At 42.7% G+C, this 20,826-nt stretch overlaps 1 protein-coding gene across 7 annotated transcripts in view; it reads left to right on the forward strand.

Annotated features, from left to right (window-relative positions):
- The window catches only part of LOC403333 (cytochrome P450 family 19 subfamily A member 1), a 188,118-nt gene that overhangs the window by 102,315 nt on the left and 64,977 nt on the right, over positions 1-20,826 (forward strand). Inside the window, exons 2-4 of one of the 7 annotated variants that reach the window (XM_085010975.1) lie at positions 10,521-10,665; positions 17,465-17,662; positions 18,281-18,366. The exons of 3 other annotated variants lie outside the window; for them this stretch is intronic. In XM_085010975.1, the coding sequence (XP_084867101.1) occupies positions 18,282-18,366 (85 nt within the window). In that variant the 5' untranslated portion in view covers positions 10,521-10,665; positions 17,465-17,662; position 18,281. Of the gene's footprint in view, positions 1-6,974; positions 7,065-10,520; positions 10,666-17,464; positions 17,663-18,280; positions 18,367-20,826 lie in introns of those variants that run through there. 3 more of the 7 variants (XM_085010990.1, XM_085010966.1, XM_021083473.2) reach the window with 3 other exon arrangements.

The following is a 20,826-nucleotide window of genomic DNA, read 5'->3' on the forward strand; positions in this document are numbered from 1 at the left end:
CAGAGTCAGGTGAAGCCCATACCCAGTGGTGAAGCCTTAGGTGCAAGAGTCCAGGGTTCAGCAGGGGAATCCCAAGGAGTGTGGGATGGTGGAGAATCTGACTTGAGTAGCAACTGTGGAATGCTAAGGGTCAGCTTCAAGGCACAGGGCCCAAATTACAAGACAAGTGAGGGTGGACAGCCAGGTGATACCACATTTTGGACAGTGGGCTGAGCTGTGGCTGCCTGACTAAGAAGTCCTGTCTCAAGACATGATTGATCTGGGAACGTGGCAGGACCGAGTGCTCGCGAGTAACTTAACTGTCAGGACCTGTGGAGCAGACGGGAAGGTGGGGGCCAGGGACAAGGAGGAGTAAACAGTTTAATTTTCTCAAAATCCACTGCCCAACTACTGAGTGTTACAGGCATCAGCAGCCCAGGGATTAGAAGATGAATAAGACACGGTCCTTACTCTTGAGAGGTTTGTGAATTTTGGAAGAAGATAGGCTGGGGAAAAAACAGACTCTGGTGCCTTGAGATGATCTGTCAAATTCACGGTGCTTTAAATCACTGTGGAAAAGTAGCTCTCCATTACCTACATTTTACTCCAATAATACTCTTTGGCTTAGATATATCGAATCTAGTCATCCATGGACTGAGGCATTGAACTTTTTAACATTCCACCTCCAATTTACATCCCTTCTACTAGTTGCCGGTAAAATCAGCTGGTGATCTGGACCTGCTTTGGGCTGGACGTCCAGAAGGTGGTGCTTTTGTTTCCTTTAGCAGTTTTAGCCCTGAATCATTGATGAGACTCTGGAGGCAGTTTAATAATTACTTTGGGGGTTTTAACTGAACTATCAGAGGAGGGGGTGCCATTTGACATTAGAGTGGAGATCTGCCAGGGCAGAGTCAGGGCCCAGGTGTTTCTGCCCAGAAGAGGAGGAGGGGCCTGGGGAGCCTTCTGCAAGGGCTGCGGTGCCAAAGTCTGAGCTGCAGCTGCTTGAAAACCCGAGGAGGCTCACAACATCCTCAAGGAAGCAGCACTGTGAAAAGTTCGGGTGGGCTCGGTTTCCTGAGCTCATCAAAACAGACCTTCCTTGATTTGCATCAAGCTTAACATTGCTGCAGCCGTGCCTCTTGGAAACAATCATGCTAACCTGTGGCAGTCGTTAGCCACCTTCTCTCTTGGTTGAAAAGTCTATTTGTGTTTCCTTTCCTTAAAAGTTATATTTTCGATTATTTTGATTCGGGTTGGTCTGGGGCACTGGGAAGGTCAGGCCAGGCAAGGAAGGAAAGACTGATAACTTTTCTAGCTCATTCCAGAAAGTCACTTTTTCATTTGGAGTGGGTGTCATCTGGATGAGTTATGTGGAAGAGGAACACGTATTGGCAAAACCCTGCTCTTGTCAACCCTACCCTCTATCGATGCCGCCTCATGGATGGGATTGGGGGGCAGGAGGAATTGAAAGCTTTTCCTTCTGGAATCATCCTCAGCAAGACTGCAGCAGCACCATCTGTCCCCTCTAGAGGCCTGGGCTTCTAGAGGTGTATTCTGAATCCACCACTGCTTATCTCTCTCAAGATGTCATGGGTATAAGGTACCAATTTCTTGCTCATATGTATGCCAGTATATCTTCTGTGCATGGATTCCTGCCTTTTATTTCCTTCTAGATGATTTTCATCAGCCTTCCACTGGATGCATGCTTCATGCTTACACATTGACAAACCTGCAGGATGAAAACTGTTGGGTATCCCTGAGTGGGTAGAAGGTGATGGTGTTGAGAACACATGTGCAGCAGGAGAACACTGGGTCTTTAGAGGAGGATTCCCTTGAAGCTATTGAAGGACTGATATTCTTACACAGGGGGCTTTGAACATGCCTGGTGGTTACGACACACTTGGCTTTGAAATGCAGTGTGCAGAGCAAAATAAGAAGCACTCTTGTACCCTGCTGGTTGAAGACTGCAGTTCAGACAGGAATCAACATTCCAGGTGGGGCATGGGTAAAAAACCCAACAAAACAGGTGCCTGAAGACAGAGCAGTTTAGTGCTTTTTGACCTTTATCTTAGCCCCCCCTCATTTCGAGACATGTGCCTGCCCCAGGCTTGAGTAGTGGGCGGGTGGGAGGAGGGTGCTTACCTGCAGGCATGGAGAGGAGGGAGACAGGGATAGATGGACTCAGAGGTGGGTCAGAGAAGAGAAAGAGAAGAATGGAAATTGGTTTTGATTTATGAGAATTTTGCTGAGTTTAGTTGTACTTTGCTAAAACAACACTGTTGGCTTATAACTGTGTGGCAGTTAGTAATTATCCCTCATTTTTTTCTCCTGGGGATTAGAAGATTCTAGGGTGAGGTCACTGCAGAATTTGTTCAGTGTGGATATGAAGGTATGCACCTTGCGAGGGCACACAGCTTCGTAAGTTCAAGAGGACAGGGTTCTTGGCTTCCATTTGCTTCCACATTTCCCCACCATGGCATATTCTTCTCTTGTTTCCCATCCCTTCCCCCGGCCTGTTCTCACTCAGTACACTACTCAAAGGAATTAATACCTGAACATTGTCTGAAGCATTGACTAGAGATAAATTACCAGTTGTGAAGAGGGTCAGCTAGGACCAGGCAATCTATGAGAAGAACATCATGGTTCTTTCTCCAAGAAAAGCAGTGAAATTGGACTGTACGGTGGTATTTATTAGGTTACTCTCTTTTGTTATATTAATATTGCACAAATTGCAGTCCAAGAGCTCCCTGCCTTGAGTGTCTGCTGACAAGATGAATTGCTCTGGAGCCCCAGGGTGGCTGGTGGGCTCTTCACTGTGGTCTTCAACATGTGGGTCAGAGCAAGGTGCCTCAGAGGTCTTCCTGGAAGGGCATTGCTGTAGCTCCCCCAGGGGCAGGCTGGCTGCCAGAGTGTTGGTATGACCAGAGCACTGGGAATGTGGTGTGGGTAGAAACTGTATTTTCCATGACGGGGTGGAGAGGAGAGAAGGGGCGTTTTCACAGGAGAAAAGGGGCAGCGGGCTGTTACAGGTACATTATCTGGATAGTTGGATCATTGTTGGTGACCGGTTCAAGGGCAAATCTTTCCTGAGCACCCACGTGATGCACTGTGTCTGGCCTTGCTCTTTAGATGATTATTGGAGAACTGCTGGGTGTGCCTGTAGTGAGATGTATACCCCACAAAACTGGGATACAATCTGGATGGGGAGCAAGGTGTTTGTAGGAATTTTTGCTGAGTAAGGCTGTGATGACGTGCCCACAGGGAAGGATGACCTGTGATGTCTTAGGCCTTCATCACTGCAAGAAGGTGAGACCAGGAGAAGCTGCAATCAGGGAAGACAGCTATAACCATGAGTACTGAGGATTGCTCACTGTTGACTCAGGTTGCTGTGTCTCAAGTCTTAGCATACCAGAAGTCCCTGTGGCTTGTGACAAGATTTTTGAGTCCAGAGAGGCAATCAGCACAAGGGCAAGCTTGGTTGCAGTACCAAGACGGCCAGGATGGCAGCCATCTCTGGGAGGACAGACCCTTTGCCCCTTTACCTCACACCTTCCAAAGCTGCCTTGAAGTTCACCTTGAGGTGGTTGTGCTTTGCTGCCCTCCACTGCTCAAACCCTACTCTTAACAGCAGCCACTGGGCTGATAGCCGGAGGCCCTCCTCTGCTGCCCTCTGGTGCTCTGGCTTCTAAGAGTAGACTTCTGCCCAGCGCATGGCATCTGGCAAGGTAAAATTGCTTGGAAAAAGCAAACTTGTTTGGTACTGGTTAAGCTTTTACTAGCTGCTTTATGTTGCAGGCAGAGGTCCTTCCAGAGTGGGCCTCAAGTAGTTGAAGCACCTCCATTTGCTCTGGCAGGTCATGCTCCTCTTCTAGGCATGTGACCTCTTCTGGGAACAGTTTCCTGGAGAAATAGGAACAGAACTGCAGGCCGCTATACTAGAACTTTCCCAGGATAGGAATAGATCCTTCCTACCTCCTAGCTAAGAACATGCGTCTGTGAATCTTTTAGAAATGGCGTCTTGGGTGTTCAGCCAAGAGAGACAAGTCCTGGGGGAATTACTGGTAGCTGGGCAGTAGGCAACTGACAGATCTTTGGGTGCTTAGTCAGGAGTGGCATCAAATGACACTGCTTTTGTACCCCAAGAAAGGCCCCCAAAAACCACTTCTGCAGAGGATGCCGTGGGGCTTGATGTCTCTCAGTGTACCATCTCCTAATCTGGAAGCAAGAGCCCACTGTTCTGGGTTCCCAGCTGCTCTCCCATTTCTGAGATTGGGAGATGGAGCTTATGTGGGCTGGGCAGATTCCAGACAATGATAGGATCAGCTTGTGGTGGCTCTGTGGTCTGGGCACTCATTTGCAAGTGATCTTCTGCACTGCAAGACCCAGAATGACACCAGACCACTTTCCTTGGTGCAAAAAGTTGCATTCATGTGAAAAATTTCCTTCCAAAGCTTCAATTTGGAACACTTGTAGGCAGAACCTGCATGGGTCCAAGGCTGTTTCCTTCAGCCATGCAGTGTTGACAACTGAGTGAGTCCTGCATAGACCATAGTATTTCCATACCTCCACCCAGGCAGGTGAAAGCCTGGAACCTGCCAACCACTGGTGACTGAGTAATCTCCTGATAAGCAAGAGGTGGCCAAAAAGCAGGTATGGGGTGTTATATTCCAGAGGTAGAAGCTAAGAATCCTAAGCAAATTGCCACAAGGGTGGTTGGAGCTGAATTAGAGCCAAAGGAGTAGAGAGACCAGGATGGACAGATAAGAAGAAGGGTAGGTTTCATTTTTAGGTCGAGGTCTAAAATGCAAATATCTGTAGAGTCTGCTCCTTTGGAGGGAACCAGGCCCATCGGGTACAGGACCAAGGAATACTTCAACCCCTTCAGGCCCATCCCTTCTTTTTTGTCTCCTTTGATTTGGAATTTAACCAAAACATTTGATTGTATTCTAAATGCAAAAGCCTTGTGTGAAGTACTTGGAATTGGGGAAAGAAAAATATGAGGTGGTTTCTGCCTCAAGGAACATAATACAGTCAAGTTCATGACCTCTTCCCTCTTAGCTTCCTCTTCATTCCTCTCATTCCTTCAGCTAGCATTTTCTAAGTACCAAGCTCGTACTCAGAAATTTAAATTTCTCCTGCCCTTTTCTATTATCTCATAATTCCACTATGTCAGATCTTTTCCTTTATGCTTCCATTTCTTTCTTAAAAAAAAATAGGCAATAAATCAAAATTGGGGAGTTCCTGTCATGGCGCAGCAGAAACGAATCCAACCAGGAACCATGAGGTTGGGGGTTCAATCCCTGGCCTCACTCAGTGGGTTAAAGATCTGGTGTTGCTGTGAGCTGTGGTATAGGTCACAGACACAGCTCAGATCTGATGTTGCTGTGGCTGTGGTGTAGGCTGACAGCTGTAGTTCCAATTCGACTCCTAGACTGGGAACCTCCATATGCCATGGGTGTGGCCCTAAAAAAAGCAAAAAAGAAAGAAAGAAAAATTGGGGGGGATCAGAAAGGAGGAAGAGATTTTAAGGGAAAATATTTGCTTGGTGACAAACCTGAATTTACTCTGTGACACTCAAATGCCCTGTGTCCATCTGACTTGTAGCTTGGGTTGGGGAAGGTCAGTGTTTCATTTCCTCTTGTAATGAATTTTTGCTGAGCATTAGCCCCATGCCATTCACACAGGCTGTAATTTTTTGTAAACGATCAAGTATCTCTAAATAAGTTCAAACTGGTTGTGAGTCTCTCACCCCCCTTTGTAAACGAGTGATGAGGTGATGCTACTGTGACAGTGACCAGAGTAAAGAATGAACGAGAGCCAGATCTCTTCATTGCCTACCTGGACTTCCACCCCAGCTCCTAGACCTGGCTCACGTTCCTCCCGCACAGTGTGTGCATCACAGGATCCTTTACAAATCAAGCCAAATGCAAGCATGTTGGAGGCAAGTAAAAAAAGAAATCTCTAAGATCCTTGGTACTCTTTTTACCTCTTACCTTCATTTTTAACTCTAAGTCTTTGATCCCTTATTTGCTTGCTTGCTTCTCACCTAAGATGGGACCAAAGAGACCTGTGAAGGATGGAGGAGGTAGGGAAAGAGATGGAGGGCACAGTTGTGTTAGGGAGTTATACCGAGAAATGTGTGCCTAGCTTTATTTTGCTCCCACACATCACCTACCCTACCTGCTAAAAAGCTTGGAATGCTACCATTCCTTTGACTCTTAAGGAAATTTGAGCCATTTAAAAATATATTCCTAGAATGCAAATGTCCCTGGGAGGGGTAATACTTGGCTAACAGTTAATTTGAGGAGAGAGTCTCGATGATTAAAGTCACCACAAAGCAGGAGAGAAGGAATCCCAAGACCAAAGTTTACCTACTTAATTGTTTTTACTTCTGTCTCCTGGCTAATGCTCTATCTGAATACAGGAGAGAAGATAAAAGGCAGATTTGTATGCAAGCCTCCTCCTCCCAGCACATACACACCTGAATCTGAAGCAGTGGCAATTGTTTGTACACAGAAATATCTGATTTCCAACGTAACATTTTCTTAAGTGTAGGATTTTTCTCTTAATTTTCCTTTGGAAGAGATCAAAGTAGCTTCAAAATTCCCACTCGAGTTTGCCTGGGACAGGTGTATGTATATGTACATAAATCTCCCTTTTCAGCACTTGTCTCGGACCCCATGAGGAGTCAAAGTTTCAGAGAGCCCTGGGAGGGATCGGCGGCATTACTCCCTGTCATGGGAACGTACACACAGATCTTTTCTCCTCCTCATGGTCCTTTTTCTATTTGTGATTTGTAATTGGCTTCTCTTGGTACGTTACGATCTATTACAAAAGCCAAACCATTCAGAGGGCAGGCTGAAATGACAAAATTTAGTTATAATTTATGTTGGCCCCTGACATATATGTTTTTTTAATGATTTGGTCTCTAAGCAACTGATCTCTTAGCAACAAGAAGCACCTTTATAAAAGATGGCACACAAAGCGTGATTGCCAGAAAAGCCACCGGTTCTTAAACAGCCGCGCATCATTAGCAAAACTCACCATCTTCAAGAGTCCAAACTAGAGGTGACCAGCAGACACAGGTAACCTTGATATTTGCACATTTTCTGAAAACAACTCATGCAACTATCGAAGAGAATGAAATTCTTTGAAATATGTTCATGTTCTGAGATCTTATGACTTGATTTTTGGCTAACTTTTAATAGGATATATTCAATTAAATAACTGCATCTTGATTTTTGAAAACAATTTGGATAAGAATTTTGTGATCAGAAAATAGTTTACTTAAAATATTTCATAGATATGAGGATGGAAGGGGGGAACAATCTATCCTTTTCAAGAGTTTATTTCTATAGATTTTCATTTGAAGGGGAAAAAATCCACAGTGTGGCAAATTAAGAGGGTACAAATGTCATCCGGGTGGAGTGCACTGCTCAGGGAATATGTGTATTTTTTTTCTTAGTGTATTTTTAAGCTGCTAAAATATTTAGAGTGTAGCAAAATTATTTTACTTCCAAACCTCAGCTTTTTAATTCAGTGTCAATTCCAGTAGCAAGCGATGGTCATTTGTTGCAGATATTCATAGACTGGTTTTTCTTTTCTCTCTTTTACAGCACAAAAGCAAGCACTATTTGCTTTCATTGCCATAAGAAAAGAGTCATTCTAAAGATAAAAATAGGAGAAATTCCAGCCCTCTGTTTGCTTTTTTAAGGTACCCAACCCAGAAGTTGAAGCCGTAAATGTCTTTCTAGAAAATTAGAGCTAGAAATGAAGAACAATTGTTTTTCATATGAATCCCTTCAATTAAGACCTGTAATTATAAACTCACTTGGGGTACTCAAAGTGCACAAAAAGGAGATGTTTTACGAGAGGGAAATAAAAACCTCCTTAATTGAACTTGGAAACAACATTATATAGAGATATCACAGATCTAAGCAAACAGACTTTAGAACACTGCAGTTTCAATAAAGAAAATCTGGGATGGTGATACCTTTGTTTTTTTATATGAGTAGTGTGTGCCACTTTAGGTTGAACTCCAAGTATGCTAACATCTTAGTACCAGAAAATGGGATACTTACTCTAAATACAGAGTTGGCAATGGGTTGGGACATTTGAAATCAGACAGTCCCAGAAAATCTGGGACCTAAAAAAATGCTCCTTATAAGCACAGTATGATTACATTTGATTTAAAAAGCTGCTTATGACTTTTTTTTTAACCATTTCCAGTACTCTATTACTTTAAAAATTTTTTTGTTATTACTCAATGAATTTTATTACATTTGTAGTTGTGCAATGATCATCACAAAAAAATTTTATAGCATTTCCATCCCAAACTCTCGGTGTATCCCCCCACCCCCTAAGTTTTTTCAAAGTCTTGAATGAGTTGTATTTCTGTTACTGCTACAAATTTCAGACAGAAGGAATTAATTCCTTCTTGTGATGGCTTTGCTGGGAAGTCAGAAAATGAGTATTTGAGAATTTTAATTTGAATTGCAGAAACTTTTTTTTTTTTTACGGTAATGTACTATGAAAGCACAGAGAAACATAGCTTTGTCCTTTAGCACTAAAAATTTATTGTACTTATATGTGCAGTTGGGTCATTATTATGGAAACTTGTTTGTGGCTTTAAATTAAGGAATTTGGATAAATAACTATAATATACAACTTATGTTGGCTGTGTCTGGATGTAATTGCACTTTGATGTGTACCATAGCTTCCTAAATATTATGGGGAATTAAAGTAAGCAAAGATATGGTAACATTTATATTGCAAATGGTAGCTGAGTTTTTTTGCAGTGGTTCTTTAGGTTTTTCAAATCCAGCCACTGTGTCCTTTGAGGGTCATGCCTTATACATTTGGTCTATGCATAAGGAACAAAGAGGGCCCAGGACACTGTAGAGCTTGTCATTTTGGCTGTCTTAATGAGCCAGCTGACCAAGATGGACGGACAAACAGTTAAAAGATTTGAGACATACAATGAAATACTTGGAACAGACTGGCCACTATAAACTAAGCCAACTTATTCTGCTGTGTTTGAATTAGTTACTTCTGAAATGTACACACATATGTAAAATGGTCTCAAGATAAATCATAAACTAGGAAATTGAAATGAACTTCTCCATTAGTGAGGGCTTCCCAGGAAAAAAGGATCATTTCAGTTTCTTAAATGAGACATTTCCATCATAATCCTTATATGATTTGGTGTCTAAAAATCCTAGACAAAACCTGATGGCTCTTTTCCTTCAAACCTTAGGCTGGGATTGAGCTGCTGAGGAGGGGGCGTGAGGGGAGCATAACAGCTGGCAGACCTACCCCCAAAGAATCCTGCTTTTTGGGAGGTCCACACTGCAAACAAATCTGTTTACTCTGCACACCTTAATACTGGAATTAAAGTGTTTGGGTAGGAACCTAATCAGTAGTGACATGATTGACCTTTCGACAGAAAAAATTTAACCCTCTTAAGTCATGCTTGAGATAATTTGAGATAATTTGGTTTTGATGAGAGGGAAGCAAGCAAAAACAAACAAAAAAACCAAAACGCACACACACACACACACACACACACATACACACACACACACACACACACACACACACACACAAACAAAAAAAACAACCCAGAGCAGCCCCCAAGGTCTAGGTGCTTTACAATGTACAGCTCTGTACAATCCTCTCAACAGCAGTGCAAAGGTATCAGCACCTCCACTTTACACATGTATAAACTGGGTTTAGCAGTTGGCTAAGATGTTACCTAAGCGGTGAATGGCAAAGTTGGGGTTTATACCTATGGCCACTTTGACTCCCAGCCTACCTGCTTTCCTTGTGCCACAATGGCACAAGCAACTATTTTAAACTGATCTTCAAATAGTCCCTCTTGTCTGAGTAAAGCAAAAGCTCTGAGTCGGTGGGCTGGTGGTGAAGATGTAGGCATCTTTTCACAGAAAGAGACTCCTTAGCCCCTGGTTCTGTTGGCTGGGCAACTCAGATATCCCACATTTTCAATGGTTGTCACAGGCTATGAAATGCAGGGAGGGGGGCACTTGGCTGGCTGTGGCAGCAGCAGCCCTAGGGCATGTCGCCATTCCTTGCCATGATGCACACCCCAAGTGAAGTGGGGTAGGACTCATTGAGGTCCTCTTTCTGCAAGGATGGAGCCTGAGGCAGGGCTGCCTGAGGAGCACCCTCAGATCACAACAGTGGAAAAGAAGTAGGTCAGGTGACCTGCCATCAAGCTTAAAGTGGCTGGGAAGAGAACCCAGGTGTGGCTGGGGGCGGGGGGGTGAGATGACGCTGCCAAAAGCAGAACTTTCTTCCAGGGACATCGCTTTCAAGTTGTAAGTGGTTCTATAGCCTCTGGCTTATGTTGTGGCCCTCTCTCCAAATATCCCTGACAAAGAGATTAGTCTTAGAGAGTTAATTTAACAAAACTTTCTTGAAACAGTATTTGGGGAGGAGATCTGTAGAGGAGTTGGGACCAGGGCAGCTGTGGAACAAAGCACTTACACAGCCCCATCTCTTTTGATCCTTATGTCAATCAGCTCAGAGACCTGAAGAGACCTGCCCAAGGCCGAACAGTTCCATGCAGGTGGGACTCAAACTCAAGTCTTTTGACTGGAGACCCTGTGGCTCTTTTCCTACAACTGGGAAATATGATGGTATATGAAGGCACATACAGATTCTAAGGTGTGATATGGATCCAGAAGGGTTTGGGGTTGGAGCTGATGTGCCTTGAACTTGGCATGATCAAATGAATACCAGGGGCAGCTCTTCATCTGCTACACTTGAATCCATCCCTGGAAGTGGGACTAACACTCTGACAGGTGTAATAGGCAACCTCCCATTTCTGTGGGGGTATACCCATGGGTAAACCCTCCAACCATAAATCAGAGGGCTGGCAGGCAGCTTAGGAAATCTGAAAAGAAGGCATGGTAATAGGTTCTAATTTGTACAAAACATAGTATCTTTGTGCAAGAGTATCCAAGTAATCCGCATACCTCTGCTTTCCTAGGGTTCTTGTCTCCAACGAGATATGCCCACCCTCTTTGAGTTCCTGCCTGGTGTGTGGTGCTATGACACACATGGTCAGCGCATAGATATCACATACCTATGGTAGACAGCACAGGCCAAATCCTTCTCTCTGCAGTGTGTAGAAAGTCACCTCTCATCTGGCAGCCCTGGGTAGAAGAAGGTCACATTTCATTTCTTAAAAAGCCTATCATTCACAATTTAGGAGCTGACTTAGAGTTTGCTTAATTTATACTTCTCATTTGGGATGTAAGGGAACTGAGCTGAAGTGATTTGCCCAAGGTCTATGCAGCTAGTCAAAACAAGGGACTGAGCTCAGCTTTCTTGATTCCCAGTCCAGTGCTCTTTCCTCTGTATCATAATCATTAATCCTAAGAAGAGGGTGAGAGTACAAATTATTACCCCTATTTTACAGATAGAAAAAGTGAGGTCATAGTTCAGTTTAGGGAAAACAGATATTCCAAAAGTATGACAATTATTAAATCTATGAAAGTGATTTAACAGTCTCTCAGGATTAATAATTTTCATTCTCCCTGCTGGATACAAATATGCAGATTTCATTGTTGCAGTGAACATACTAAAGTGTCCAAAGGCTAGTCAACCGGTTCATCATATTTCTCTTCTATATGGAAAGTAAGGAAGAGGATGGAAAAACAGTCCCTGCCTTTATGAAGTCTAGTGTCCAAACCAATTACGCATTTATGGAATCCTTTAAAAAGATAAACCAGCATGTGTCTGCATGTCAGAAGTGTCACATCTAGGCCCCACACCAAAACTGTAAGCAGTAGTTGTTGTGGGATTTTCATTCTGTTGGACCCACATTTGAATGTGGTACTATCCTGGAAGAGGCTCTAACAGAAATACCCTGATGTGCAGTAGCAATTGTGGGAACTCTATGATTCTGATGACAACACTAAAAACAGGTAGGTGTGAACTCACGTGGATTGAGCTCTCTGTGCCAAGTTCTGTGCTAGGAACTTTACATAGGTTTTCTTATTTAATGTTCATAATCTATGATGTCAGTATTCAGGGTACTGTTTTCCAGATGAAGACACTGAAATTTCTGCATTTAAGGAACTTGCTGAAGAGGCAATGGTATAAAGTGGTGGTTGTTTATCCAACATATATCTATTCACTTAAATTATAAGCCTGGCACTGGACTGGATGCTAGTGATATAAAGTTAAGTAAGACATGGTTCTTGTCTTTAAGAAGCTCACAGCCTAATGATACTCATTTCCAGTTAATGTGGGAACCTCTGCTTGTCAGAGCTAGTTTAATAGCAAATAAGATGTGTGCTGAGTAAATTCTAAAAGATTTACTCTAGATCATACATTTTGGAGGTTGGAAAGGGTCAGAGAAGAAATCCTAGGACAGGAAAATCATAGGGCTAGGGTTTACAATAAGAAGGAAAGTTGAAGATAAATAGAAAGTTGGCATTCACAACATGTAGAATAAAATGGCAAAAGGCATGGAGGAGAGAATGATCAGTTCACATAAAAGGGCCAAGGTGTTCCATGCTAAGGAGTAATATAAACAATGAAGTTGGTGATACTGAACACTGGCAGAAAACCTTAAAGATCAGACAAAGGAGTTTGGATTAAGTGAAAAGAAAATGGGGAGCCAATAAAAATCCGCTGATACAGGCTCCTGGATTTTGATTATCACTAGATTGTGTACACCTGTGCCAGAGGAAAAGCATTTTTGTCCATGTGTCATTGACCCTGATTGAGGGATACTACCGACTAGAAAAACAGTCTTTTGAAACCCTCGAACTAATCAGGAGTGAAATGATGAGGTCCTGGCTTGGACAATAGCTGCAGAGGATGAAGCCTAACCAGAGACTAGTTCAGAGCAAACAACGGCCTAGGCTTGGTAATTAAATGAAATAAGGGAAGGAGGAAATAAAACCAAGAGAATGGTGATATTCCCAGAAGTAAGAGAAATTTAGGAATTAGCTACCTGGTGAACTTATTTTTCCAAAAAGATTTAGATATTGTAAATGTCCCCAAGTTGGGACATTCCTTGGAAATGTTAAACATATCCCTGAAACTACAACTCAAGACATACTGGGCATAAGAATTTGTGCTCTTCTGAGAGTAGAGAAAAGTGGGAGGTGGGAGCAACCTGAAAAACATCATTGTGATGCTAAACCATTAGAATTTCCAAGATATTTTAATAGCTTTATGGGGAAAGCAGGAGTATTCTGGAATGTTCAGGAGGGCCTGGGTACCATACCTTTAGGCAAATGGCCTACCTGATGAGAGTGATCTTGCTCCTACAAGTCACAGTGTCTCTAAGAATGAGTGTGGAAAGGGACAAAACAGATGACTTCAGTATGCAGACTGGGTGGCCCTGGATGATTGAGAAGAGGTCCCAACAAGGGATCAGGACAGAAGACTGATAAAAAGTGACCAGAGACTTTAGAAGAGAACCAGAATCAAAGTGTTCCAAGATACTCTCTGAAAAGGCAGCAAAGAAGAGAAAATTTCTTAGGCTGGCAAACAGACTGGTAAGGGAGAAATCAGTGGTACCCTCAAAAGGCAGTGTGGGTGGAACAGGAAGCTAGTCAACCAGATGGGTGGCAGGAGCCCTGGGGGTAGAATACAAGAGCACAGTCAGGCCTCCTGACCTGCAAGCCCATGTGCTAGATGGATGCAGAATTAGTCAATCCAAAGACTTAGCTGTCAGCAGAAACCCATCTTAAAATCTAGCTGTTGGCATGAGTCAGTAAGGCTGGGAAGAAAAGAGCATGAACTTTGGAGTCAGACTGATGGACCTTAATCCTTACTTGAACAGAAACCAACTCTGAGACAGTATCAAAGAGATTTAACCCCTATTTCTTCATATTTAAAATGGAACTGCTTCTACTTAATTCACAAAGGTTAGCTTTGTGGCTTTTTAAAGACTAAGGTGAGATAAAATGCCCATAAAATATTGCAGGAAAGGTGCTCAATAAATACTAATTCCCCTAGGACAGTGGGTTGTTCGTTTAGCTGTGTTACTTGGAATCTTGGAGTTCTTCAGAAATTTTCATAAGCTGTTTTTCAAGGTGTCAGGGGCAGGGAGATTCTGGGGAAACAAAGGCTGAAGCTTCAGCTACCCATATCCTACTCTTATTAGAGCCCTGGAGTCCTATGAAACCTTTTGTTTAAAAAGGTGAGGCAAGCAGAGACAAAGCTACTGGGACTAGCCGTGAATTTAGCAAGGTTTCAGGATACAAATTTTAATTGGATTCTTATACACTAGCAGCAATCAATTGGAAAATAAAAATTTTAAAACAATTCCAATACAATAGTTCCAAAAGCCATAAAATACTTACTTATAAATCCAACAAAAAATATTTAAGATCTCTATATTGGAAAGTACAGAACACTGCTGAGAGAAAATTTAAAAGACCTATACATATCAGAGATATATCAAATTTGTGATATAAGACAATATTGTTAAAGTTCAATTCTGCCTAAATTGTTGGTGTAAGTCAGTGAAATGTCAAAATTCCAGCTGTGGAATTTGATAAGCTGATTTCTAAAATTTAAATTTTTATGTAGTTCTCTGTGCTATACAGCAGAACCTCATTGCTTATCCACTCTAAATGTAATAGTTTGCATCTAACTCAACTCCCAGTCCATTTGACTCCCTTCCCCTTCCCCCTTGGCAACCACATGTCTGTTCTCTATGTCTGTGAGTCTGCTTCTGTTTTGTAGATAGGTCCACTTGTGCCATATTTTAGATTCTACATATTAGTGATATCATACAGTATTTGTTTTTTTCTGACTTACTTCACTTAGTATGAGAATCTCTAGTTGCATCCATGTTGCTAAGAATGGTGTTATTTAGTTCATTTTTTACGGCTGAGTAGTATTTATACAGAAATGTAAAAGACCTAAAATAACAAAGTATGCGCAGTTAGAGACATTTGAAAAGCAGGCAGCAAGACTGGATTTAGATTTGTGAGAGATTTATAGAGGAAATGACTGGGGAGGGTAAAAGGGGAGGGAGCAGGAATAGATAAGGAAGCAGCCAGACTCCAATCCTTGTCATCTCCTTTCTATCCATACCCATGAAAGGAGAGAGAGAAGGAAGAATTGTGTGGAAAGGGCTTCAGACTACAGTGTAGTTCTAAGAGTTTTAGTCAGGAAAGGGGAGTCCCCAAGCAAAGATTGCCTATTAGAAGAATCCTGTATTGGATGGAATCACTAGTACCTCTGCCATACTTACTTTGGAGCTACCAAGGGAAAGACAATCTTTTTGTCAACTTGGTGGCAAATCCATAGGGTGGGGCTATCAAATATGCTCCCAATAGTAGGTTCTTTTGAAAGAGATCTGAGCAACACATCTCCATGCCAAAGTAATTTTTCAACAAATTGGTGAGCTTACCCTCCAATTTGTTAACCTTACCTTTGTATTTCAGTACTTTCTGTAGTAATCAAAACTGTTTGGTATTGGTAAAAAAATAAACATACAGATGAAAAGAACAGAATAGAGAGTCGAGAAACAGTCTCACACATACAATGCCAATTTTTTTTTTTTTTTTTTTTTTTTTTGTCTTTTTGCCTTTTCTAGGGCTGCCCCCTCAGCATATGGAGGTTCCCACGTTAGGGGTCTAATTGGAGCTGTAGCCACCAGCCTACACCAGAGCCACAGCAACGTGGGATCCGAGCTGTGTCTTCGACCTACACCACAGCTTATGGCAACGCTGGATCCTTAACCCACTGAGCAAGGCCAGGGATCGAATCCACAACCTCATGGTTCTTAGTTGGATTCATTAACCACTGTGTCATGACGGCAACTCCTATAATGCCAATTTTAAACAAAGGTACCAAGGCAATTCAATGCGGAAAGAAAAGTCTTTTCAACAAATGGTGCTAGATCAATTGGGTATGGATAGAAGGGTGGGGGTGGGAGAGGCATCAACCACTACCTCACCGCATACACAAAAATTAACTCAAAGTGAATCATATACCTAAATGCAAAACCTTAAAGCTCTTAAACTTTCAGGAAAAAACAAAAAAAATCTTTGTGACCTTGAAGTGGCAAAGCTTCATTAAAGCACACAAAAAACCCATGAACTGTAGAAGAAAAATTGATAATTGGATCTCGTTAAAAATTAAAAACTTTTGATCTTCAGTCAACATTAAGAAAATCAAACCACAGACTAGGAGAAAATATTTGGAACACATATATTAGAGAAAAAAAAAAAAAAAAAAAAAAACAAAACCTTGAATCCAGAATATATTTTTTAAAAAACTCTTAAAATTCAATAAGACAAACCAGTTTTAAAAAACAGGGGAAATATTTGACCAGACACTTCACAAAAGAAGATATATGAATGGCCAGTAAGCTCACTAAATATAGTTCAAAATTATCGTTAGGGAAATGCAAATTAAGACCTCACTCAGATTCTTCTGGAATGGCTAAAATTAAAAGATTGACACATACCAAGTGTTGGTGAGAATATGGAGCAACTGGAATTTTCATATACTTCTGGTAATTTGGAAGGTGATTTGGCAGTTTCTTAAAAAGTTAAACATATAGCTACCATACAACCATTCTAGTACTCTAGTGTCACAGTACCTTAAATAGCCAAAAAAAAAAAAAAAAAAAAAAACAAAACAAAACCCACTGGGCAACAACAGTGTTCATTAACAATAAGTGGATAAACTGTAGTTTAACTGTACAATAGAATACTACTCAGCAATACTAAGGAGCAAACTTTTGATAAGAAAGACATGAATGAGTCTGAGGATCAATATCCTGGGTGAAAGAAGCCAGACAGCTGAGTACAGGCTGTATGATTACACTGGGACAAGATTCTAGAAAATGTAAACTAATCAATCAGTAGCAACAGGATGCAGATTAGTAGTTGTCTGGGGATGGGGTAGAAGAAGAGATGGACTGCAACATGAGGGTGATAAAAATGTTATCTAGGTATTGATGATAGTCTCATTTCACATATACAGATATATGCTTAAAATGCATAAAATTGTACACTTCAAACATTTGAGGTTTATTATATGTCAGTTATGCCTCAATAAATTGGTTTTACAGGGACAGAAGGAGGTGAGAACTGGTGTAAGTAATGCAATCCCATCTAGACAAGATATGAACAGTGTCCAAAATGTAGGGAGGAATAAGTCTGGTATATTGTTTGCTTATTTGTCTATTTAGTACCTGCCTTTCCCCTAGGCTGGGAGAGGGAGTGGAAGAAGGAGGAATGCTTAGTGCCAGCCAGCTGTCATGTTAAAGCCCCCTTGACCACTCCTGCCTGCTAGGCTGGAATCTTCACAAGGAAGACCCTCCTCTCTGACAGAGGAGCAGGCAGGCTGGCTGCCCAGGCAGTTGGCCACAGGAGTCACATAGGGCTTGGTGCTCAGAAGGGGGCTGTGCTTGCTCTTTAATGGTCTGCAATCACTATACTGAGTCAATAATTTTATCTCTGAATTTGTGTTTTGTAAGTCAAGTCCAATGGGACAGTGGATGTGCCAGAAACTTGGACCCTTGGCTCATGCAGGATCACACTTCCTGCTGCTTTGAGTTCTGGGCTGCCAGCTCCTCCTTCGTCCTGCCCAGTGGATGCTGCTAGGCACAGACATAGAGAAGGCCAGGACTACTACAAAGCCATGGGGGCTGAGTCAACAGGGTGCCCCCTTCCAGGTATCTGTGAGGATCTGCATTTGCCCCATGAATATCCCTGTGCCCAAGACAGTGCAACACCAAATGACAAATTTAAAATACCAAGGCTGGTGGAAAGATCGTGGAAGAAAGGAAACAGCTTTTTTCCACCTGCTTTTTAAAACAAGGGGCTCTGCCTTTTCAATTTTGCACTGGGTTGGGCAAATTCCATTGGCACTCACTGTGGGACTGCCTGCTCTAGATCACTGTGCTCCTCCCATAGTCCCTTCAGATATAATTGCTACCTGTATATAAGCTGGGCTGATTTTGCTCCCAAGAGCTTCCCACCACACTCAGGGGAAAGATGTGGCTCAACTCACCTCACCTAGGGGTGACAGAGATGCCTGAATTGTAATGCAAAGTCTGGAATATAGGGCAGATTTGTTCTCCAGAGCAGGAAGTATATCAGGGTAGAAGCAAGGAAAGTCCTGCTCTCGCAAGATTACTCTGGATGCAGACCTCCCTGTTCTTTTATATCCTCTCCAGTGTGGAATAAGGGTGAAAGTTCCAATTTTGAAAAAAGTAACCATGACAACAGCCAAGTCCATAGAGTAGTGAAATGCATCAAGCTCACTTTCAATACCCTCCCTTTCCTTCCAGGATGAAAGCTCCTAGTCAGACAATGATCCAGCTTCAACAAAAGAGCCAAAGGAAAGAGCAGACCCAGAAAACTTTGGTGTGTCCAGGTGTGTCAGGGATTAGTGCTATCTCTTTGATTTGTCAGTTCTTTGCTTCCAGCTTTCTCCACAAAGTCCAGGCCAGCTTTAGAAAGTTTGTTTTGAAAGGGCATGAGCAGCTATGAGCTCTTTAGGAAACATGCTCGACAAATCTGTTAAATTCATGGGTTTAAAAGTAAAAATAAACTTGAAGAGTTTAACTAAATGAGTCAGGGTGTGATCAAAATTATGGCCTAATCCTAGACTCCATGATTGGACAATGAAATGGCAGAAGTGCTTTTCCTTCTGTCCTGGGGGAAGGCCTCCCTCAGCCCTTCTCCAGGGCAGAATGAAGCAGAATGAATCTTGAAGGGCACTGTCTGGAAAGAGAGAAGGCCTGGGTTCTAACTCTGTCACTAATTAGCTGTGAGATCTTGGGTACATAGTTTAACCTCTTAGGCTGAGCCAACTTTTGCCCTGCTCTGGCAGCGGATGTGTAATTGCCTCTTAACAAGAGGAAATCATTGTGTCCGTGTTGTGACTGGTGAGAACATTATCACATACTCTTCTCTGCTTTTCTCCTAGTCTGGCAGAGAAGGGTCAGTTCTGGAAGTTTTTTGCAAGGTGAAAGATAAATCTTTCCTCCCCTCTGAGTCTGGGCAGACTTGGAGAGAAAGCAGAGAGTTATTGAAGCTTTTCCCAAGGAAAGTAACTATTTTCCCAAGTGTTGAGGGAAGGTAGATTTGCTCTGTCTCTGAGGTTATAACTACATTTATCAAGACTAGTCATACACGCTGGCCTGTAGTCACCTCACTGGGCACTGGGAATTTGAGGCTTTAGACTATAAAACCAGGCAGGCATCAATCAGAGAATAATAATCAAGAAGAATGGGGTGGGTGGGAGCACCCGCCCTGTTGAAAGGGACACCAGATTGTTGCCACAGGGAATGTGGGCCCACATTCCAGTGTGGGCATATCTGAGTTTTCCTCAAGAGAGCCTTGACATCTGGGCTTTTAAAATTTAAGAGATCTAAGACTTTAAATAATGCCAGTGAAAGCAAATTTAAAGCACAGTGCAAGACGAAACGAGATAGGTTAGCAGGCTGGGTAGGTTAATGACAGAAGCTCCAGTTCGGAGAGGGGAATAGAAGGGCAAAGCAGTGATGCCCTGCCTCCTGCAGCGAGCCCAGAGAGGAAGGAAGCAAGTCCTAGTGGCTTCTTTATTCAAGCAACTCTCCTACTGTCTTTCAACTCCACTCTTCTGTCTCTCCTCCTCTTTCCAGCCTGAGGAGACTTCATCTCCCTGTGGGAGGGGAGGTTAAAAAGCCATGCCCCTATCACCCATTCCTTTTCCCAGTTATGGCCAGTCCTGCCTATTCCTACAGGGCCTGGATTTTGAAACTCAAAAGCCAGGAAACTATTTTTTCCCTCTGCATTCTGCTTCCCTGATTGAAAAATGATCAACCAACTGAATGAACAAGAGAGGATAAAGGTAAACCAGGTAACACCGGCTAACCTGACCGCAGCCCAGGGGTTATAATGGATGGAGGATCACCACACACACACACACACACACACACACACACACACACACACAATCTCAGAGGCCCTAAGCATGGGGAGAGTGTGCTTAGGAAGTTAGGACTAGTTTGGTACAGCTGGGTGAGTGTAGGGTAAATGGCAAGGAAAGGGACTGGAAAGCCCGATGAAACCCAACTTACTAGAAAACAAATCCAATTTTCTCAGATGTCTGATTAACTTATGTGTTACTTTTGTAAGGCTGGTGGCCCAATCCCATAGTATTTTGTGTAATTTATTGTCTCTGCTCTTCAAAGTGACATAAAGTGCTTGAGAAACCATGACCTGGAAACCATGCTCATCATAATTTGAGTGGCCTTTCCTCCTACAAAGTATCCAAAACTAAGTTGAACTCATTTGAGGGTATTAAGTATCCCCAGACTTCCCTGAAGGGTGTGCCCTAGGTGTCACCAAGCCATTTTCCTATTTTAGGAGCTGCTACTGCTTTCTGCCTGCCCTTCCCCCCCACATCAGTTCCCATTCCCTACTTCTCTAGGCTCTAATAAACCCTTCTTCTTCCACAATGATCCTTCTAGCTCCATCTCTTCACTAAAACTTAGGCTGACTCCTGAGAATCTTGTTTTTCTATCTTTTCAAGCAAAAGGTGTTTTTTCAGTCATACATCCCCAATTTCAGAGTTGGGAGCTGGGGTTTGTGTCTTCCAGGGTGCTGCCTCTAGACCATTACTCCCCTTTTCTTTCTAAAATACTGGAACCTCCTTGAGGTTCACACTCTCCAACCCCTTATCCTGACCCTCCTAGTCACAAAAGGTTTTAGCCTCTTTCTCCGTGTCTTCCTCTCCACTCCATCATCCTAAGAAGCTAAATGTCCTTATGGCTGATCTAAGCAACACCCTGGGTGCAGAGGTCCTTGATGATTGCACCCTCAGTGACCTTCTCCCTCCACCTCAGCA

This window comes from Sus scrofa, chromosome 1 (genome assembly GCF_054392235.1).
Source record: "Sus scrofa isolate SSC_HxYL_T2T_F1_AM1 chromosome 1, Sscrofa_HxYL_maternal_Yorkshire_Landrace_v2.0, whole genome shotgun sequence".
In the NCBI taxonomy this organism is placed as follows: domain Eukaryota; kingdom Metazoa; phylum Chordata; class Mammalia; order Artiodactyla; family Suidae; genus Sus; species Sus scrofa.